The 24,119-nt window shown below is 39.1% G+C and overlaps 1 protein-coding gene across 1 annotated transcript in view; it reads right to left on the bottom strand.

The window, feature by feature from the left end:
* The window catches only part of USH2A (usherin), a 474,981-nt gene that overhangs the window by 56,915 nt on the left and 393,947 nt on the right, over nt 1-24,119 (bottom strand). Inside the window, exons 56-59 of the mRNA XM_070957393.1 lie at nt 19,042-19,199; nt 11,768-11,926; nt 9,773-9,935; nt 4,043-4,397 (exon numbers count right to left, since the gene is read on the bottom strand). Coding sequence (XP_070813494.1) covers nt 4,043-4,397; nt 9,773-9,935; nt 11,768-11,926; nt 19,042-19,199 — 835 coding nt within the window. The remainder of the gene's footprint in view (nt 1-4,042; nt 4,398-9,772; nt 9,936-11,767; nt 11,927-19,041; nt 19,200-24,119) is intronic.

Raw genomic sequence — 24,119 nt, forward strand, 5'->3', positions numbered from 1 at the left:
ACTTTAAGGTCTATCATCTGGAAACAAGACAAATCCACAAGTAAGCAATGAGGTAGACATAATCACCTATTGATAATAAACATTTTCAAAAACAGATACATCCCATTCCATCAGCAACAAGAACTGATGTCAATTATGTCTTGGATTCTCCTCCCCATTGACACAAAAGCAGATTGGAAGAAGAAGCAAGATAAATATTCTACGGACAAATCCCACCCTCTGCAATAGGAACATTAGCAGTACTGGAAGCATTATAGCATAACCCACCATTTAACTGTAATATTTGATAATATTTGGCTTGAGTGATCAGGCAAAATATAATGCAGATAGTAAGAATGAATAAGAAATTGGTGAGCAAATAAAATATCCTATGATTTCTTTATTCACTAAAAAATAAATGAGCCATCTCTACATCATCTCTAACTAAAGAAATATATACAATGGTATCTCGGTACTCATCGTTAATTGGTTCTGGAAGGCACCTTGAGTACCAAAAAGGATGAATACAAAACAAATTATTCCCTTAAGAAATAATGCAGTGAGTCACAGGGCAACTGACACCGACAAGTTCTAGCTTGTGTGTTGAGTACCAAGCAAACAATGAGTACTGAGACAAAATTTTCATATCAAAATGTGTTGAATACCAAATTTGATGAGTTTCAAAGCAGTTGAATATCAAGGTACCACTATAACTGTAATACTTTTAAAAATATAAATTCAAGCAAGAGATTAAGAATGGAGCATGGATCACAAGAACAGTTTAAAATTCTGTATATTAGTACAGAGTTCCCCAACTTTTTGGTTTGGTGGCCCAGAGGGGGAGTAAGGGGGGAAAAGGGGATGGTTTTGTGGGAGGGGCAGGTGGGCTTGCATGCATGTGTGCGCAGGTACCCATTGCTCACATGGTAGGGCCACGAGCGTCCACAATGCTTGTGAGAGTGAGGTTGTGCACCTGCAATGTTCACACAAATGAGCCCTGAAGCGCCCACACAATTCACACAAGTGGGCCCTGAGCAGCCATGCCACTTGCATGAGTGGGGCTGCAAGCTCCCGTGACACTTGTGTGAGTGGGGCTGAGCATGCACACTGGCATGGCCCGTTTGCGAATAGGCCATGGATCAGTAGTGGGCTGTGGCCCACAGGTGGGGACCTCTGCCCTAGTAGACACTTATGGTTAATTATTATTTCTAACTTACTTCCTTCAGACCCATTTCAAAGTGCAATGAAGATACATTCTTATAAATTTAGCATTTGGGATAAAAAATTAATAAAAGGAAAATAAATGCTAAATAATGTTACAGTACATCTATTAGAAGGAGTGTTTACCTATGGCAAATTATATGAGGAGATGATTAGCTGCGCCTCAGTGGTGCAGTGGTTAGAGTGCATTACAGCAGGCTACTTCTGCTTTCTCCGGTTGCCTGCAATTTGAAAGTTCAAATCCCATCAGGCTCAAGTTTGACTGAGCCTTTCCTCCTTCCGAAATGGGTAAAATGAGGACCCAAATTGTTGGGGGCAATATGCTGACTCTGTAAACCGTTTAGAGAGGGCTGTAAAGCACTGTAAAGTGGTATATAAGTCTAAGTGCTAATGCTATTGCTATTAGACCTAGAACATGTCACAAACATTTTCTCAAGCTCTAAAAAAAAAGAAAAAGAAAATATGTACAGTACATACTTCAGTAGTCTTCTAACACAGCAATGACTAAGAAAAAAAGTAAAAACTGAGATGCATTGAGAACTCTATTAATTAAAATATTTAATACATATGCTATCATGCTCTGAAAATTGCTGTCGCTTTTTATACAATTCTGTAGTATCAAAACTGCAGTCAGCTACATTAAGCACTTCCACTTACTACTGGTCAAAATCCTTACCTAAGAGCCTCCTCTCTGTTATTTTATTCCCTACTGCCCATCAATATTCTGTTCTTTTCCGTCCTCATCAATGTGGCACATAAAATGTAAGATCTGCCACAACATTATTGTCACAGACTCCACTTCTGAGGTAATAATATCTATTCAGCTCCAGATTACTGCGTTTATTAAGCTTTGCAACTTACAGTATATGAGTATCATGTAAAAGCTCTTTCTTTCTGTAGTAGTTGATTTATTTCCGATTCTGAAGAGTTATGAGGCAAATCTCCCTAATTACCAAACATAAATCATTGGTGTCAAGCTAATGTTAATTTTACTATCATGCTTAAACCAGCATGCACTGTAAATGTGTATAGATAAAATTATATTTCAAGGGTTGAAAAATATCTGATTTTGGTAGGACTCTCTTCATTCTAGACATTCAAAGCTTAAGGAAACAATCCAGAATTATGTTTAATGGAATTTACCTCTGAGTAAACATGCTTATCTCTGGGCTGACCCATTGGTAACGATATTGTTTAACTAGGTTTCTTTTGGGTGCTTCATCACTTTTGCTCAATTAAGAAATGTGTAGGAGAATCACATACTACAAAGTCTCTAGCGTCTATTTACAAAATGCTTCTGAGACTGAGCCAGGCTAAGATTCGTTATTGGGATAAAACTCAAATATTAGAAATCCAAATCTTTGGTCAAGGCAGAAGTGCCTCTTCCGTGCCAAGGTGCTGAGATGGCAAACGGTATTTGACGTAGGTACAGAATTGTAAAAGGGCAAACTGACCCTAAACAGATACATCCCGTTGTTTAATGTTTATTACACCCCAAATGTCATGCATATCCCTGGACAAGGGGTGCTGCTTTCTTATTGCCCTTGAGGCGTCTTTTAGCCTCTTATCTCCTCTTTTATTATGTCTTGAGCTCCGGAGCTGAAAGCCTGAGCCTGTGGAAACAGGGCTGTTATGTCTTTCTTAGAGATAGATTAAAGGGTAGCTTCTACGTGTGAAATGCATCACTCTCTGTAATACTTTTGCCTTTAAACTGTATAAATACATGGCCAGAAGAAGCCATCGGCGTTCAGACCTTTTTCGTGGTCTTCGGACTGTTTGAACCTTGCGCAAATAAAAACCCTTTCCTGCACTGAAGAGCTTGTTCTAGTCCGTCATTTTTCCTGTAACAAGACCCTCATAGATTGTGTAAGAATTCTTCTAAAACACAAATGGAGAGTTAATACAGGAAATTAGCAGCATGTCTATTTGCCAATAAAAAAGAAAAACTGGGAAGGTAGGAAATATCCTGAGAAAGGGTGGGTAACTGCTGAATGGAGAGCAGCCTTATTATTTGCCTTCTGGAAGATGGGTGATTTGGGACAGAACATGCCATCATAATAACAGGTTTTTTTTTTAAAGGCAAGTCGTTTTACCAGATATGCCTATTGGCTCAGGAAGATTGTCCACCCATGCGATAGTCATTATCACCTATACTACGCATACTCCAGTTAAAGGGATTATACTTGAACAATGCCAAGCAATTGACTAGATAGAGAGGTTAAAAATATCCCTGATGGAAGCAATGGTAAATCATGTATGTATTATTGCCAATATAACCCTATGTATACAGTCACTGGGAATCAAGTTCAGCTCAAAGATATTGCTCCTTTTTTCCATTTTTTTGGTCAACTCTTCCCTCTCAAAATGGAAAAGTTAGATGTGAAAGGCAATAAGGATAGGGCTACTGCATACCTTGCGCTGGACCATTTCAAAAGCTGTAGTCCAAAACATTTGGTGCACAACAAATAGGGAAATATATGCTAGTACTCAAGCAATAGTGACTGATTAAGCTTATGAAAAGCATCAAATTACCAGGTAAAACAAAATCTTTACTGAATTGTTCTTTTATCTCTTCTATACCAGAGGAATATTTCTTTTAAATTGATGCCTATGTCAGCTTGAGACAAAGGAAGTTTGCTTTTGACATCAGAATTATATTTCCCCCCTCATATATACATTCTATGATTTTCTGAAATTCACAGAGTAAACAGCTGAGATACGTTTAAATGAACAGGTCTTTTGAAATACATGTACAAATCCTAAGAGATTGACACAGTATTTCTGAATGCTTAAACTGAATCCAAAGATGCTTCACACATTGATTGGTTAATCTAGTACTTACTGGAATTGTTAGTGTAGTAACGTCCTGAGTATTAATTGTTGGATCATTCTGTCTTTCTTGATAGACAACATGATACTGAGAAATAGCACCATTAGGAGAAGTTGGGCTGGTCCAATTTAGGAACAGAGAATGAGCGCTGATCGCTTGTGCTGAGGGAGCTTTCATGCCTGATGGTGGAGCTTCTAAGGTCTGTGTTGAAGACCATGAACTATTCACAGAACCTTTGGAGTTCTGAGCCTTGACACGGTATTCGTACTCTGTAAATGGCAGAAGAGTATCTGTAGCATCAATACATTCTAAAGTGCCCTCAGACCAGATGAACACAAGCGCCTCCTCTTGAGTCTCCATAGGACGTCTGAAAGGCAGACCAAAAAGAAGAAGAAGAAGATTTGATGGTTATTGGCAAGTTCAAATATGATAACTGGATCCTGAAGTACACATTTCAAAACTACCACAATCTAGTATAGTTTCTCTGATAAATGTTAATACTGATCTACAAGATTGCACTAAGTGCTCCTCATGTCCAAAACATTGACCTCTTTCTGAATTCTCCTTTTCATTAAAAAAAGGAAAGGAAAGGAAAGGAAAGGAAAGGAAAGGAAAGAAAAGAAAAGAAAAGAAAAGAAAAGAAAAGAAAAGAAAAGAAAGAAGTGATCATTGCAGGGTCCTTTTAAGAGTAAGATGGAAAAATGTTTGAAATATTACCAGAAGAATTATGTATTGATTATCTTGGTGTTTTATTCATGAGTGTCATTTAGGTGAGAGTTTAATATATAGGAGACAAGTATACAATGTGCGCACTGAGATGCATATATTAATAATCTGGTTTATGGGGTTTCTAATTAAGAATAAAAATGCTGAATTACTGTGTACACAAAGTCATTAAATAGATGTTTAAGACAAGAACCTCAAAGTTTATCTGATCTAGTGTAAAAGTGAGTAATGATTTGAGTTCTACGATCTTGGACTTTTGAAGGTATTTTCATTAAATTCGGTTCATTTACATGATGAGGACTAGAATAATGATTTAGAAAACGTAAGGGAAAAACCTCAAACAAAAAAAAAACCCATGTTTTTTCTGCTTGCCACTGAGAGCTGATTCCATGTATATATGTATTTAGCATACATTTTAGCGCAAGAAGTCTTTTCGCTTTGATTATAAAAATCAGTCATTGAAGAAAAATGGAAAAAAAATCATTTTAAGTACCACAAGCCTCTTTTTAATGCTAAGTAGTTCTGTTTGCACTGAACAGCATTTCACTTAAAAAAATAGCTGTTTGCTGAATTTATAAATTAATGTTTAGCAATATGGGGAATCTGTAAGAAACAGCTTCCCTGCACTGAAATATCAAAAATGTCACCAACTGTGAGCTTTTCCACAAGCAAAAGCTGAACAATGTAGCCTGGTTAAAGTGTTTAGATCATATTACTGCTGAATATTTAATGAAAGAAACTTATGCTTAGGCAAATAGTTCCATCTGTAGTGCTAAAAAGACAGCATATCTTGTATGAATAAACTGCGAACAGAAGTGTCTGAGCAATCTCTAATCATTTCAAAAGGCTGAGTATTTAGAATTCAACTGCTCATTTAAGTGGAAGTTTTTCTCCTAATATAGCAAGCAATAAAAGGAGAAAGATGCCATTTTAAAGAAATGTCACTTGCCTCTGCTTCTATGCTTTGCTTGCCTTGCCACTTACTTTAGGAGTGGGTTCTACCTACCTTTACTACCGGTTCACAATGGGATCGCGTGCGTGCCGAGCTTCTGTGCATGTGTAGATCGCCTATGACGACATCCGGGATGGTGGGCGGAACCTCCCACCGGTTTTACTACTGGTTCTTGCGAACCAGTCCAAACTGGGGGCAACCCACCACTGACTTACTCCTAAGATATGTAGTTGGATTTCCAATTTTTACCATGGTAAATCTGCACAGCCAGTAACATAGCCAGTATATTTGAAGTGTTTATTCTGAAATTAGAAGGGCTTTTTTTAAAAAAAAATTTAAAATGGAAGATGTCATTTTTTGAGTCAGTGTGTGAAGTTTAATTTTGTGGTTTTTGCACAGCTATGCATGTAGCTTTTTTCATGTGACAATTGCGTGCTCATTATAAAAGGCTCTCCCTTAGCCTCTGCACATTCAGCCTTAGGTCGGAAAAGAAGCTTGGGGAGTGTAATTGGCAAACACCATGCATGCAATGAAATGTAGTGAGGAGGTGGACCCCATGAGCAAGAGGCTGCATTCCAGAAGAGCCCCTCCCTGATAATTCACTGGAGTAGATCTGTACAATTGGGTACCATCAGCATATTGATTATACCTCCTCCCATGGCAGTGGATATGCTTACCCAGTGGTCACATGTAAATGGTAAATAGGAGAGGAGAATGCACTTTTATAGTCACTCACTTTACAAATACTTTGTAACTTTGATTAAAATGGTAAGTATGTTAGAAATGGCTGACACTAATATATGGAGACATCCCGAAGTGTAGACAGAAAGTGGTTCTAATAATCAGAGATCTCTCTTAACTCTGCATTATTCTTTACAGTCTGGAGAAACTCTTGAACTCCATTCCCATCTTTTAATCATTCAGTGCCTGACTATTTCTCCCCCAGTGGTGGGTTTCAATTTTTTTTACTGTGGGCATGGCTTGGTGGCCGTGGCAGGGGAAGGATACTGTAAGAACTCCATTCCCACCCCACTCCAGGGGAAGCTTACTGCAAAATCCCCATTTCGTCCCGATCAGCTGGGACTCGGGAGGCAGAGAATAGATGGGGATGGGGGCGAGGCCAGTCAGAATTTTTACTACCAGTTCTCTGAACTACTCAAAATTTCTGCTACCGGTTCTCCAGAACTGGTCAGAACCTGCTGAAACCCACCTCTGTTCTCCCCTCTATAGAACAACTAAATATTGCTAAAAGGAAAAACCTTCTTCTAACCACTTTGAATATAAAATATCCTTCTAGCCACCGTTAAATATAAAATCAAGTCAACCTTATGATAACATGTTTTTAAATGTTATCATTATATTGACTTTATTTTGTATTTATTATGTAATCAAGTCTCTCTCTGTGTATAAACTTGCTTTACATAGGGAAATATGCAGCACTCACATAAACACACACAAGACATACACAGGTTTATGGTACAGAAATAAATGGATAATAAATACTGCCATCCCCCACATAGTTTTATTCCAATTAAGACTCTAGGCTTTTGGAAAAAAAGATTTGTGATGGGTAAGGAGAGAGAGATATCATGAAGGTTAGAATAGAAGAAGCTGAAACCCTTGCAAATTTAGATCCTTCAGTTTTAATGAAAAACTGCCTACTCACTTGCTGGTTAAATAAATTTAGTTTAATGTACAAATGACAATAAGGCAGGGCAGCAAAAGATGAAACAGAAATTACATGCAAAACATCATCTAAAAATATTGAAGGGTTTTTGTTATAGCAGTCTAAGACTGTGTATGAACACTGCATGAATAAAAGTGCTGTGCTTACATTCCATTTCTGTCCTTACATATTTCTGATTTTTTTTTCATAGCTATCTGAGAAAGATGTGATATTGTTGTTGTCTAAGCACATTTAAACTTCAGCTGAAATAACTGCCAAGTGATTCATGCCTATGTAGGTGAATATAACGATTGTATCTGGAGCCCCAGTGCGCCATTTTCATTTCACTTTAAATAAAAAACAAAATGTATCTATGTCAGTCAGTGCCCTTCTGCTGTACTCCGAGGTATCAAACAGGCTACAATTATGATTGTGAAGTGATTGTGTCACATTGGAGGAAGGTTTATTGCTTTCGAGTCTGCTAGGCAGTAACACATTCTGTTTCATATTACTCTTTATATCATTGTTTGGCTGTGACTAGAATAATCAAATGCGATCAAATGCTGTCAAATTCAATTTACAATATTTTCCACTTTCTGCATTATATTTCCTGCTTTCCCTTTCCCCGGCTGCTATGGAATTGCTACTATAATCACCAGTGTTGTTTACAAAATCAGCAAAATGAAAATGTGTCTTGGACTATGAAAAATACTTTATTTCCCTTTATAAAAAATTGGGGCTTAATTTATTTGGTCATACAATTAGCATAGAAAAGGGAAAATATTCCAAGTCGAGCAGCATTTTAGAAACTACTAGGAACCTTCAGCAAAACTACTAGCAAGTTGGTTCAAAAAAAAAAAAAAAGACATACTAACATCAACTGCTTTTTCAGGATTAGTTGCTCCTTGACAAATAGGACAGAGCCAGCCAAATCAAGTTTGACCAGGTTCCTTTGTCACTATGAAGATCTCGCAATTTCAAACATCAGCCTGAATTCTGTCTTCCTTGCTAAGCCAGTGTCATTGGCAGTTATTGCCTAGCCCAGGAGTCTGCAGCCTTAAACACTCAAAGAGCCATTTGGACCCGTTTTCCACAGAAAAGAAAACACCGGGAGCCACAAAACCTGGGTGGGTGTGGCCAACTTAATGTCACTCACTTCCACCAGTGACATGACCACCCCCCCCCAGCCACGCTTACCCAGCCAGTCATTAGGGCAGAGAACCGGTTGTTAAAAAACACCGGGAACCACAAAACCTTTTTGACATCTCTCTCTCTCTCCCCTCCCCCTCCCCCTCCCTCTCTGTCTCTGTATCTCTCTATGTCTCTCTCTCTCCCCCTCTCTCTGTATCTCTCTGTCTTTGCCCTGGCTACTTCTCCATCCCTCGCCATCGCCCTTACCTTCTCAGGCCAGGTGAGGAGTGACTGGGTGGGGCCAGTCAGTGGTGGGATCACCCAACAGGGAGCCACAGCAGAGGGCCCAAAGAGCTGCATGAGGCTCTGGAGCCGCAGGTTGCTGACACCTGGCCTAGCCTAAGGAACAATTTTTCTTTTCCTGTCACTCCTTCCTTCAACTCCATAGGTCCATCATGTTTTCATAGCAATGATGATTTTCAGGCTAATGCCTAGTTCTTCCTATTTATTTTCTTCAAACTGCTTTCCACTCATTCTCTCCCTTTCCTCTTAGCTTACCATCTATCTGCATTCATTACTTTGGATTCTACAGAGTCGCTGCCCCTTTTCCAAACAATTTCCCCAACATACCAGCTTTTCTTCCTTGAACAATTGAACATTGTTATCAATTAAATTTTCTTAATCAATGAAGACAGAAGGCTTTCTGTCACAACCCCCATAGAGGTCTGGGGCAAGCAAGCTATGTGCAAGTTTAAAATAGTGTAGAAACATGTACACAGTACTAGTGACTTTTTCTTCTAATTGGAGTTTGTTGAATTTGGTGGATAAAACACCAAAGTAGATCTGATCATAATGAATGCTGACAAAAGAATTACATTGCACAAGAAAGCCAGAAGAGTTTTAATGCATATGTAGATTCTGCATCCAGCATGATGCATATTTGAAAAAGCTATTTGACCTATCTACATTCAGGAAGGCTCGTTGACTTGGTTTAAATGTTCTTTTCGCTATGCTGAAAATGCAATTCATGGTCAACGCTCAAAACAGCAGTAATGTTAAAATACTTTTTTATAACAGCAATGATGATATAATCTTTCTTCCATAATCACTGTGTCTTTCTGGAGCACTGGGACATTTATTTGGATGTTTTGTGTATTGCTTAGGCCTACCCATCTTGAAAAAAAACCCTCACTTTTACAGAAAGCTTCCACTACATAGTGAGGTCTATAATATATAATGTTTAAAAATACAAAACTTCAAGAACTACCTGTAAATAAAGTAGTTTCTAATTATCCCATTGGGTTTTTTAGGAGGTAACCATTTCACAGCTATATATGTTGGTCCAATGGCTGAAATGACAGGAGGACTCAAATCTTTAGGAAAGTCTTCAGCAGTGGTTGCATATACTTGTTTACCAACTCCACAGCCAGCTAGAAGAATACAAACCAGATTTTAGGAATAATATTGCCTTTCAAGCATGCAAAGTACTTTTCTAATTGTCAAAGAGTCAAGAACTAATATTTCTTAATGAAAATATGTCTCTTTCAAATCATTGTAACCATATTAATAAAAAATTAAATATATAGTGTCTTGAGGCTTCTAGTAGAAAGTTCAGACAAAATTATTTTATTTATCTATTAAATTTCTACATTACATTACCTGTCTCATCTCTGGGCAGTTAATACTATTCATCAGAGTTCAGTAAGTAAGTAAGAAAGAAAGAAAAGTATACCATTCATAGCATCTTCCAAATCAAGCTCAGCCCTTGGTATCTTCATAGACAGATCAATGCAGCTTGTTGTGATTGTTTTCTGAGGGGTTTTCTTTATTTGTCAGTCTAGCCTAGAGCTATGGTATTCTAGAGAATTTTCCATCCCAATATTGTTCAGACTCAACTTGTCAAACTATTTGTGTTCAGTAAGCCATGTGTTGTTTTTCACTGTACTGCCAACATCTGCTCTAGATGTTTTTACACACACACACACACACACACACACACACACACACACACATAAATGAAATAAAATATTCTTTAAGCTGAATTTAATTGGATATGCCCATGCAGTTTTCTTGGCAACAGTGAGGAAGACTTTTACCATTTCTTCTAGGACTGTTTTCATTTCCTACTTTTGTCTATAGTTTTGGAGGGTTCCTGAAGATCTACCAACCAAATACTAACTAGAATTAATCCTTATTACTTTCTGAGCCTAGACAATATTGCCTAAAAAATGGCCATTTTTTTCTTGAAAATGTTTTTTTAGAAATGGCAGTCGCAAGGACAGACAAATGAACACATGAGTTCCGATTTGCTTTCTTAGTTTCTGCCCTATATGGTGTGTTGATCCAATTCCTCATAAAGTCCATTCAAATATATAAAATAAATTGATATTAAAGTCCATTCATAACACAGATAGATAAGTAAGATAGTAAGCTGACACAAAATCACCATTTTCCATTTTGCTTTAACAAAGGGAAAGCAAAAATAAGAAGCAATACTCATTCCTGCTTGCTTACTGGTTTGCTTTCTGAAACTCAGCCAATTGAAAAAACTTGGCAAAATCGTGTTTCTTTTAACATATGTCAACCTCATGTTCTCGGCTCAGTTATCAGTCCTTATTAAAGTCCTATCTGTTTGGCAATGTATGATTTACAACATTCCTTCTTTTAGAATACAGACCATGCAAGATATTTTTGAAACAATTTCATTTGGGGCAAGATGATGATGATGATGATGATTTTCCAAAGATTTAGTTTATTTTCCAATGGAGGAATGCCACTTGCCTCAGAAGCCCGGAGACCAAGGCAGTCTCATATTCAATACCACCTGAAGAATTCCATTATGCTGTACCCATGTTAACAAAACCCATTAGATCAGGTTTCATACATTTCTTATAATTCTAAATAAGAGAGAGTTATCCTTCTGTTTCCTATGAATAATAAAAGGGATATATAAATTACTGATGTAGCATTAATTGGGAATGGATTTTCTCCGATGTGTATTTCTAGAACAATTTTAAAAAACACCTTGTTTTATGTTTTTCATAAAAAGGGCTGACATTCTCCCAAATGTGAACTATTTAAATTTTCTATTGAAATATTCATGATACAATATGGAGATGTGTAAAATAAACGATTCAATCCTAGGTTTGCTTTTACTAGGTAAACATTTTGGAATAAGATGTTATTCTGTTATTTAAACAGACTATATTTTGCAAAATTGCACTGTCTTCCAATAACAAAATGGAATTACTTAACATCTTACCATTCTGGCAGGCTTGTATCCTTATCTCATATTGGGTGCATGGATCAAGTCCATCCAGAACAATGAATTTGGGCTGCCCAACTGGTTTTACAAGTGGGGCGGTACTGCCAGCATCTAGTAATATATTGTACTCCAAAGGTACATTGCTCTTAAATGACCCTGTAATAAAATAAATAAAATAAGTTCATAGAATGTTATTGAAATTGGAAATGGTTGGAAGAAAACTTCCTATATTTTAAAATAAAAGCAGTGATTTTGAAACTACTATAGCATTGATGTTCTGATGAGTGAATGGAATGAAATGGGCAGACTGACTAAACTCAGTGGGGAAACCACATGACTTGGTTAGTTCCAGAGTTCATACATTTATGTCAGAATGAAAGGAACAGTAAAAGCAAAAGTGAACTAATTTACCCTAAGTACAAATGGCAGTTTTGTTATTTGGTGTCAAAGTTACCGTGAGCACAATGACAACCTGCCATAATACATTTTCATGTTCACTAAAGAACAAAGATTTAGTTGGTTAATATTCCCAGCAATACTCTTTTTCATAATTTACAACAACTAGATGCTGATAGGTTATTTAACATTTATGAAGTTAAGATGTAATCAGAAAACCGTGATTATCTTTATGAATTAAAAAAGTTAAATTATTCTGCTTTTTTTTTTTTTTACGACTTCATTGCATGGCAAGTGCAAATTTTGTAACAGGACAAGTCAAACAAACAGCATCTCGATGGTGTCCCCTGCCATTCTTCTTTGTATTTACACAGTGAAAAATGGACAAGTCAATCGAAGGGCAACTTGAAATGTTCAATACTGTATTCATTTTAAAACAAATATGTCCTGGAAGGAAAAGGTTTAAGAAAAATAGTTGCTTTTGAATGTTATGTTCAAGATTCTTGATTAGAGACATTAGTAGAGTCAACGAGTAATAGAAGCTATTAATTTTGAAATATATTTTCTCAATTAAACCTGAAATGGTGGTGTTTCAGATTCAATCTTTAATTCTTATAGAATTTCACTTTAAGGGTTTTCATGCTTTGGATTAATATAAAAGAAAATATTTGTTTTCATTAAGATTTATTATTGTATACCTATCTTGTCATAAAACCAGAATATATTACACTGCCTTATTAAAGTAACTTGATTAATATTCAAATAGGCAAATAAAAATGTTATTTTCTCAAACAAAACAAAATCACCATAAGCAAATGAGATTTCTAGATACATCTTACATTAGCAATGCACTGTGTAATTTTTACTGTGTTCTGACTGCTACTAAAATTCTGTATACTCAATCTGGCAACTTTTTTTGTACAAATATAGACCAAGCACATAGTAGTAGACCAGGATAGATAGAGAAGGAAGGCAAAATGATTGATAAATGCTTATTATTTATTTTTTAAAAATCAGCTGTTAACCAAGGTTAACAATTACTTGCCTGCTTGCCCAGTTTTTAATTTTGGTTTTCAAGCAACAGTGTTATATGCTGCAAGTACTGAAATTAGTGGAGCAGAGGAGATAGCTGAACTATTATAGAGAAGTTCAAATGGCAAAGAGCTGGCAGTTCAGTTAATCTGTAACATTAAAGGATGACCTCTTAAGTCTGTTGGGTGAAATGTTGAGAAGATACTGGAAGGCCATTTCTCTGCTTCATTATAACCAAAGAAAAATCTCTTCCAACAAGAAAAAGATGCAGTTTTATAAACCCTCAAAACTTATTCTAGTACTTAAAGTTTGAGGAAAAGTTCCAACAGAGTCTTAGGTTGGAAAAAGTAAGGATAGCTGGTAAAGATGGAAATCAGAAATTATTATGGGTGGAAGTTTCATGACAATTTTCTCATAGAACACTATCGGTATTAGGTACGAGAATCTATCTATAATACTTCTAGGTATGGTGAAGCTACCTGCAATGCATTTAGTTCTCTAGCTGGCCAGATTGATATAATGACCATGAACAAAACAATCTTAATATGAAAAATAAACTGAATAGCCTTAAACAGTTTTGAAAGAAAAGTGGTGAGATCCTGGAATAAATCCAATATTGTGGTTAAATTTTCATGTGGGATTAGCTTTTGAATTAGAAAACAGGCCTTTCAAGAAATATATGGTGATAGTACGGAAAGATATCATAGTATTATCAATCTTGTCAACCATACAAAAACGGCTATTAATGCATTTTAAAATAAGTCAATATCATTAATAGTGCTATCATCAGCAAGTCTACATGCTTGTGACAATAATAAGCTTTTGAGGTAGACTGGACTGAAAGATCGCTCAGACCACTGCTATGTCTGAGGGTAAAGTAGAAGTGGGGTCTCTCTATCTCAATCACATTATCAGCCTAAGTGAAATAGGTTCAAACATCTTTCCATTCCTTAACTAATGAAACCACTACTTTTACCAATTTGGTAAGAGGTTTTTTTTGAATTATTAAATTTATAAAGCTTTGGAATTTAGAGATACCACTATGGTTGAAACATCCTAAGTAAAATAAAAAGAGACTCAATGTGTATGGATGGGTCCTTATGCAATCTAAATTTATTAAGAAGACAAGGAGATCAAATGCCAAAATGTTGCTTCTTTTCATAGAAGAAGGATACTGTGACCAACTAGCCTCTCATTAACATTTGATGAATAAAAAGTAATTTTATTCTAGGAGACAATATCAGTTAAAATAACCGATCGCAGTGGGAGAATCACTGCCAATCCTTATTTTAAAGCTTGATTTCAAAAGAGAGAAATATAGGGCCTTCTCTGTGGGGGCACCTACCCTCTGGAATCAGTTGCCCCCAGAGATAAGGAGAATCCAAGACCTCAGTGCCTTCCGCTGTGCCCTTAAAACCCATTTTTTCCAGCAAGCCGGGCTGGTTTAGGAAGAAATTTTTAAATGTTTTAATTGGTTGTGATTTTTAATTTTTGGGCCAAATTTATATATATTTTAATTGTTTTTTAATATTTGTATTGCATGTTTTTAATTCTGGCTGTACACCGCCCTGAGTCCTCAGGGAGAAGGGCGGTATAGAAATCAGAAATAAAATAAAATAAATAAATAAATATCGTTTCTATATAAAGTATTAAAAGAATAAGAGAGGAATTATCCATGGAAAAAGTAAACTCTAAGGAAAATAAGATTCAACCTGACATGAATATTTCCTGCAGGGTGTGTAATTCATGTTATAATAGCTATTATGTAGGAAGGAACGCTGTACTACTTTCAATTGCTCCTATCACCACCTGCTTTTTCACAGTACCGCAGTTTCTCAGGTCCCAATTTTATGGGTTGCCTTTCCTTTACAATTTAGCTTTTCATGGATAGTCTTAGATATAGCAAAGCCTCATATCTATTTGTCAGGATTCTTGTAAAAAGACTTTCTTGTGCCATCTTTTTTGACAAATTCTCAGTTATTGATCTCTTGGTCAACACCACTCCACAAATCCTCAGCCTATCTGCATTCTGTATCTAAAAAATCTCTATATTGTTATTGGATCTTTGTAAAAACTTTCCTGCTTCATCAAACATTATGTTTCTACTTAATTTTTCAGATAATAAGCCTAATGGATCCACTTTATGGTCAGCAACAAGCTTAATCATTCCTTAAGATGCATTATTGTTTGGAATTACTGATTAAAGAAGATAGATTTTTGATGTAGCTTTCCTTTTTTGTGGATGGGTGACAAGTGCCCTCACCTATCACATCTGGTAGGAGATGCAATATTTATCACACACTTCATCAGACAAAGAAAGTGGATATGCTGGACAGGGAGAAACTGACACCAAAATTGAAATTATGAACAAGGTCTTATGAGTAAGTTTATGAGTAAGTTCTTCTTTTAACCTAAAAGAATAATTATGAGTAATTTCTTCTTTTACAACGTTGTTCAGTGTTCCAGGGAATCCACACAAGCTTTACAAATACACATGGCTATCAGCTGTTTCACATGTCAAGAGCCTTGGTAGTACAGTGGTCTAAAGCACCTTGTTATTAACATCAGCTGCCTGCAATTACTGCAGGTTCGAATCTTACCAGGCTCAAGGTTGACTCAGCCTTCCATCCTTTCTAAAGTAGGTAAATTGAGGACCCAGTTGTGGGGGCAATAAGCTGACTTTGTATAAATATACAAAAGTATGAAGGCTACTGCTTAACGCATTGTAAGCCGCCCTGAGTCTCCGGAGAAGGGTGGCATATAAATCAAATAAAAAAAAAAGATAGGGTTGAATTCTTGGTGTGCGAGTGAACTATGCTGTACTTACTCAGCACATTAATTTCTAAACAAGAGCTTCTTATCAGTCTTTCTCTTCACTTCCCTTAGAAAAATGCTGGTAACAGAACTGTCCTTTTAAAGTGATGGGCAAGTTTCTGTTTCAAATGTTATTAACGTGTCTAAGTGTCGAAAAATCTTGGATCAAACCAGGATCCTATAGTGCCCCCATCTGTGTCCTTGTCAGGCACCCCAGGAAGTGCATAAAAGAAAACAAAAGATGACAGCTGACTGTAATTATCTGTTTCCATATCCCTAGGAGCAGATATTTTACATTCACTTCCCGCATGGCAATGTGCACTAAACTATGAGAATCTACTGTAATTTCTTATCTTTAAGTTTTAAAACATATCAACTCAAACAGATAAAAGGGAAAGGAAAGAACAGAGGGAAGTTTTTATTTTGATCCAAAAGAACTTAGCTTTTCTTTTTGACCAGGGTTACCATATAAAGATTGTTGTTGTGGCCTGTCGGCCGCTGGTCCCTCCAAACAGCCGAATCAGAGGAGGAGGCATGGAAGTAAGGGCCAGCATCGGGGCAACCTGGGAGCTCCAAGGGGGAAGAGGGAATTGAACTGGCAGAGAGAGAGAGGGGGGGGGAGAGAGATAGGCAGAGCCTGGGCCATCCGTTAGCCCTCAGATGGACAGCCAACAGCCCCCAGGTCTGGAGGTGGTTGATGAAGAAGAGGAACAGCTGGGTCCAGTGCCTGATGTGCAGCTGTGTAGAAGGCAGAGAAGGGGAGAGCAGTGGAAAGGCGTGGGCTGATCCTGGGGAAGGAAGAGCCATCGCTGCAAACGAGGCCCCACCCTACCTCTGGGAATAAAAGGAAGAGGGCGGAGATGAATAGGTGTGGCAGACAACTATTCATCTGTTGTGGCCCCGCCCTCTGAGCCTGTCCCATCGGAGGAAGAAAGCTCCGAGCATGAGGAAGAGGAGTCAGCCAGGCCTCCCTCTCCAGGCCCCTCCCCTCTGGCATTGTCTCAGGTGCCGGCCGAGGGAGAGGAGATTAGCAGGGAGACAGGTGGCTCGGATCAGAGTGACGGAGAAACATCATTCCTGGACGCACGCCTCCGAAGGCGTGATAAACGATTGCAGCAGTTTAGGAGGCGTGCTAGGGATTAGAACTGAGTCACTGGACCACACCCCAGAGACTATATAATAGAGGGTTGTGGTCAGTGATCCTTGTGACGAACAAAACTAACCTTGGATAGTCACTAGAGCCTCGTTCGGAACTGCGGAGAGAAAGATTTATTGTTGTCGGACATTTGGAAGCTGAGTATTTGTCTTTCTGTTTTTCTGTGAAAATAAAGGCACTTGGCAGACGGTGTGTCTATTGCTGCCATGTGGGAGATAAAGAAACTGGGTGCGTTCCAAAGTGTTTCCTTAACCCTCGGCTGGCTGTGTTTGTGGCTGTGTGTGGACGGGGACAGATCATCATCTTCCGGCCGGCTGGACTTGTTAGCCTGTGAGATAAACTTTTTGCGGAACTGCTGGCATTCCTACTAAAGGAATCGTTTGAGTTCACGTCAGAAGATTTGTCATGTCTGGAGAGCTAGGTCAGAACAATTGTGTTAATTCAGATGTTTGGCAAATAGTACCAGCGTATGCTATATAGCTTGAGATCATCCAGATGTTTGCAGGACATCCAGATGTCATCTATTTTTTAATTAAAAATTCTTGGTGTAAACAACCTGATCATATAAAAAAATTCCACACATCACTTTAGTTAGGTCCTAGCTTACACAGAGAATGGACTGTTAGAGTGAATATTCAAAGCTTTCACAGAAACTTATTATCAAAAGTGAGACAGTACAGGACACTTTCCAATGAAATCAGCTGTAGATTATAAGTCAAATTCATCCACCTTCTCCTGGGTTTTTAAATCCTTTTAGGCAGTACAGGTGGAGGGGAGTGAGTTTAATTTAAGATTTTAATCTTTTTCATATATTATAGCTTTTCTATAATGGATTTTGTGCTTCTGAAAACTAAAAGATTGACAGCTCAGGATATTATAGATCTATTAAGAATTGATTCAATGGACATACAATAATATTTACTATTCCAAGCATGCATGTAAATGTTTACCTGGTAACTTTATATTTAATGTTTTTATATTATCTTTTCACCCGGTGACCTTTGTGCAAGGTGTAAATATTTTAATATTTTAAATCATTTGGGATAAATACTGAATATTAAAATGGTTATTATGTTTTTAGCAATACATATCAATATATTTGAATATTTTTTATAACAGAAGTGAATAGATTTTTTAAAATCCTAAATTATAAACAAGTTAATTTGTTATATATCATTACTTTTTAAAATAAATAACAATATTACTTATAAGCATCTCTCTCTCTCTCTCTCTCTCTCTCTCTCTCTCTCTCTCTCTCTCTCTCTCTTTCTCCTATCTATCTTCATCATCTTGCAATGCTACTTCTCATTACAAAAAACCTAGGATTTATTTTACCTTTCTTTCTGAACTTTTGTCGGTGTGTGTTTAATTTGTGGTCATAATGACTGAATATATATTGCATTCAATAGAACAGGAAACAAAAAGAAGCATGATTATCAGTGACTGTTTCACCCTGTCCTGAAACCAATTTTAATAAATTGATTAATTTAGACTAAAATAGTCTGAAGCTACAACTACTAGTATAGCTCAATGCCCATCATTAAATTAAATCCATAATATGGCATTTTTTATATTTGAACAGAGTATAGTTGATTTTATTGCTTAATTATTTCATTAATTAGTTTATCATCTGTTACAGATGACTTAAATTATTTTGATGCCTAAAGTAGAAAAATCCAAAAGGTGGTTGTCTATTGCTGTTATATGGAATTGATAACATTTCCTAATATCTGCCTTAGGATGTACCCTTGCATCAAAACAACTTCCAAGTGTGCCTCTTTATATAATGGGAACCAAGCAGAGGAAATAATAAATAACTGAAACAGATACATAAGTTATCTATGAACTTCTGAATACTAATACATATGCTTACCAGGAATGTCCCATGCTACGAATATGGAATATGCATTAATTACTGTGATATTATATGGTATGTGAATCTCCTCTGGTGTTGTTGCTGGTGTCTGGACGATATATTTTTCACTGATATTGCTACCACCCCACGTACTGGCTTCTAGCTGGTAAACGTATCTATAAATACACATGAAGGTACGAGGGGAAAAAAAGGAGAAGAAGAAACAAAGCCGAGAATATAAAAATATTTTACAATTATTTTAGCATTCATTATATTTATCATATTCCAACACAATGTAATGTCAACCATTTATATGAATGTCATCTCCCCCCTTTCCCTCTCTCTCTCTCTCTCTCTCTCTCACACACACACACCCTTAATCCATCTATTTTGTAGTTATGCATTAAGAGCAGGTACTTGAAATAAGTGCTTATTCTTTGGCCATCATGCATATGTGTAGTGTAAGGTGGACGAGGATCAAGGAGACCGCTTAACAGTTATTCTGCCTGAGGGACTTCACTCACTATCTCTCAGCTCAAACTATCTCACAGGGTTGTTGTAGGGGGAAAAAATGGAGAAGGAAACATTATGCATGCTGACATTTATGCTCCTATATGAAAGTGGGATGCAAATCTTACAAGTCAATATCTGACAAGCTAATTGTACTAAATTGTACTTCCTATGTGTACATGTAGGGAAAAAAACCTTCCATAATCTGTGCCACCATTTTGTCTTTCCTTTATTTCATGCATTCTTTTTTAAAATATGGTTTCTGAAACAAAAGCTTATCTATTCATGGTAGCTGTAGCTGGATTGACAAAACAACATATTTGTAAACAAAATCAGCAGCAGTGGTATGACTGTATGGCTGAACATTTTGCATGGCTTAATTAAAAATATTACAATATGATAGATATGATTGATTGGTAATTACAATGAATGGAAATAGCTAGCCAGCCCTGACTATTCTAGAAACTCAGGATTAGTTATGGTTAACATGTGAACAGAGAACCACTCTGACCATGCAGGCTATAGATTAGACTAGAAAAATAAATCCCAGCAGAAACCCACTTACCAGGTCCGTGGTAAATAAGGCCCCCCTCATTCACGATCTTATACAGGAGGGGGGAGCGGACCTGGCGGGTATTACGGAGACCTGGTTGGGCCCGGAGGGAGGGGTCCCTCTGGTTGAGATGTGCCCACCAGGCTTCAGAGCATTCCATCAGCCAAGGGCCCAGGGGAGGGGCGGGGCGGTGGCGGTAATTATTAACGAAGGTCTTAATCCGAGGGAGACCACTGTGCCACAGATTGCCGGATGTGAATCCCTCTTTGTGAGATGGGGTCATGGGATTCAGATGGGCTTGTTGCTTGCGTACCTGGCTCCCTGCCGCACGGCAACGGCCCTGCCCGAGCTCCTCGACGTGATAGCCATGGTGGCAGTTGATACACCCAGGCTTATGGTCATGGGTGATTTCAACTTGCCGTCCATCGGTGAAACGTCTGAGATGGCTCGGGAGTTCATGGCTTCCATGATGGCCATGGACCTGACCCAACTAGTTCATGGCCCCACCCACAGGGGGGGACACACTCTGGACTTGATTTTTGTCTCTGGCCAGTGGTTGAGTGATCTTATTATAGGGGATATAGACATGGAACCCTTGTCATGGTCAGATCACTCGCTCCTTCGCCTGGACCTTCGAACCGCTACACCCCGCTGCAGGGAGGCGGAGCCAATAAGATGGGTCCGCCCAGGCGCCTGATGGATCCTGATAGGTTCCAGATGGAGCTTGGGCCATTTCCTGAGGATCTAGCACATGACTCGGCTGAGGACCTGGTAGCCGCCTGGGATCGGGCGGCTGGTGGGGCCTTGGACCGAGTCGTGCCTTTGCGGCCTCTGACCCGGTGCTGATCCCGCGCAGCTCCTTAGTTTACTGAGGAGCTGAGGGAAATGAAGTGCCGGAAAAGACGCCTGGAGAGCAGTTGGAGGGCCAGTCTCACTGAATCTGATCAAACACTGGTAAGGTCGCATATTAAGACCTACCTAGTGGTGATAAAGACGGCAAAGTTTAATTACTTTTCTGCCTCTATTGCATCATCAGGGAATCGTCCGGCCGCCCTGTTTAGGGTGACCCGCTCCCTGCTCCATCCGGGAGTGTGGGAGGATCCCCTGGAAGGCAGGGCAGAGGATTTTGGACAATACCTGTATGACAAAATCGCTCAGATCCGGGGGGGATTTGGACTCTGACTGGGTAGATCAGGGCAGGGTGACGAGGAATAGTCTTGAGAATGTTATCTGGGAGGAGTTTGATGCTGTGACTCCCGATGATGTGGACAGGATTTTGGGGAGACTTAGTACGGCCACATGTTTACTGGACCCGTGTCCCTCCTGGTTGGTACTGGCTTCCCGGGAGGTTACACGAGGCTGGCTCCAGGGAGTTATCAACGCTTCATTGAGTGAGGGTTACTTCCCCGCTGCCTTGAAAGAGGCGGTGGTGAGGCCTCTCCTCAAGAAGCCGTCCCTGGATCCGGCAATATTGTCCAACTATTGTCCTGTCTCCAACCTTCGCTTCATGGCGAAGGTTGTTGAGAGTGTGGTCGCGCGACAGTTTCCACAATTCCTGGAGGAAACATCTTATCTAGATCCGTTCCAGTTGGGTTTCAGGTCTGGGCACAGCACGGAAACGGCATTGGTCGCGTTGGTTGATGATCTCTGGAGGGCTCGGGACAGGGGTTGCTCCTCTGTTCTGGTCCTGTTAGACCTCTCAGCGGCTTTTGATACCATCGACCATGGTATCATGCTGCACCAGCTGGAAGAGTTGGGGGTGGGAGGCACCGTATTGTGGTGGTTCTCCTCCTTTCTCTCCGACCGGTCGCAGTTTGTGTTGGCAGGGGGGCAGAGGTCGACCTCGAGGCCTCTCGTCTGTGGAGTGCCGCAGGGATCGGTCCTCTCGCCCCTTCTGTTCAACATTTATGTGAAGCCGCTGGACGAGATCATCCGTGGCTTCGGGGTGAGATACCATCAGTACGCTGATGACACCCAGCTGTACATCTCCACCCCAGGCCACCCCAACGATGCCCTTGAAGTGATGTCTCAGTGCCTGGAGGCTGTGCGGATCTGGATGGGGAGGAACAGGCTCAAGCTCAACCCTTCCAAGACTGAGTGGCTGTGGCTCCCGGCATCCCGATATAGTCAGTTGACTCCATCACTGACTATTGGGGGCGAGTCCTTGGCCCCCACAGAAAGGGCTCGCAATCTGGGAGTCCTCCTGGATATGCAGCTGTCCTTGGAGGAACATCTGACAGCTGTAACCAGGGGGACCTTTTATCAGGTTCGCCTGATTCGCCAGTTGCGGTCCTTTCTTGATCGGGATTCCCTGTGCACAGTCACTCACGCCCTCGTCACCTCTCGCCTTGACTACTGCAATGCTCTCTACATGGGGCTCCCCTTGAGGGGCACCTGGAGGCTCCAGCTGGTCCAGAACGCAGCAGCGCGGGTAGTGATGGGAGCAGCATGGCGCTCCCATGTAACACCGCTCCTGCGTGAGCTGCACTGGCTCCCGGTGGTCTTCCGGGTGCGCTTCAAGGTGTTGGTTATCATCTGTAAAGCACTCCATGGCATAGGGCCTAGCTATCTTCGAGACCGCCTGCCGCTACCGACGACCTCCCAGTGACCCGTGCGCTCCCACAGAGAGGGCCTCCTCAGGGTGCCATCAGCCAAACAATGTAGGCTGGTGACCACCAGGGGGAGAGCCTTCTCTGTGGGGGCACCTACCCTCTGGAATCAGCTGCCCCCAGAGATAAGGAGAATCCAAGACCTCAGTGCCTTCCGCCGTGCCCTTAAAACCCACTTTTTCCAGCAAGCCGGGCTGGCTTAGGAAGAAATTTTTTTAAATTTTTAAATGTTTAATTGGTTTGTGGTTTTTTAAATTTTGGGCCAAATTTATATAGATTTTAATTGTTTTTAATATTTGTATTTCATGTTTTTAATTCTGGCTGTGCACCGCCCTGAGTCCTCAGGGAGAAGGGCAGTATATAAATTGAAAAATAAAATAAATAAATAAATAAATAAATAAATAAATAAATAAATAAATAAATAAATAAATAAATAAATAAATATCATGGCAATAGACAGACACAGACTTCAGAGGATAATTAGAACTGCAGAAAAAGCAATTGCTGCCAACCTGCCTTCCATTGAGAACCTGTATACTGCAAGAGTCAAAAAGAGGGCTGTGAAAATATTTACAGACCCCTCACATCCTGGACATAAACTGTTTCAACTCCTACCGTCAAAACGACGCTATAGAGCACTGCACACCAGAACAACTAGACACAAGAACAGTTTTTCCCCGAATGCCATCACTCTGCTAAACAAATAATTCCATCAACACTGTCAAACTATTTACTAAGTCTGCACTACTATTAATCTCATCGTTCCTACCACCCATCTTCTTCCACTTATGACTGTATGACTGTAATTTTGTTGCTTGTATCCTTACAATTTATATTGATATTGTTTCCGGATTGCTTATTTGTACCCTATGACTATCATTAAGTGTTGTACCTTATGATTCTTGATGAAGTATCTTTTCTTTTATGTACACTGAGAGCATATGCACCAAGACAAATTCCTTGTGTGTCCAATCACACTTGGCCAAATTCTATTCTATTCTATTCTATTCTATTCTATTCTATTCTATTCTATTCTATTCTATTCTATTCTATTCTATTCTATTCTATTCTATTCTATTCTATTCTATTCTATTCTATTCAATAAACACACACGCTGGAATGTAATTTCAGAAATTCTAGACTTGGATTAACCTATTTATGACTAGGTGAAAGCTCTTCTGGAAAGCCCAATGGGCTAATTATTAGTTACCCATAAGACTTGTTTTCTACAATCTATATAGGTATCGTTACGTGAAGTTCATGGGGAACTGTATTCAGTGTCATTTTGATTACAATTTTTATTTACATGAGACATTCATGCTGGGCCAACAATTTAGGCTGTGCTTTCAAAGGCTTAATGTGATTTGGAGCACACATAGGCATGGATGGAGCCCCAACTGGAAGCTCCTAAAACAGTTCTCCTT

The sequence above is a fragment of the Pituophis catenifer genome, unplaced genomic scaffold, assembly GCF_029215685.1.
Source record: "Pituophis catenifer annectens isolate HBS135680 unplaced genomic scaffold, rPitCat1.0.hap2 SCAF_1, whole genome shotgun sequence".
Taxonomy (NCBI): Eukaryota; Metazoa; Chordata; class Lepidosauria; order Squamata; family Colubridae; genus Pituophis; species Pituophis catenifer.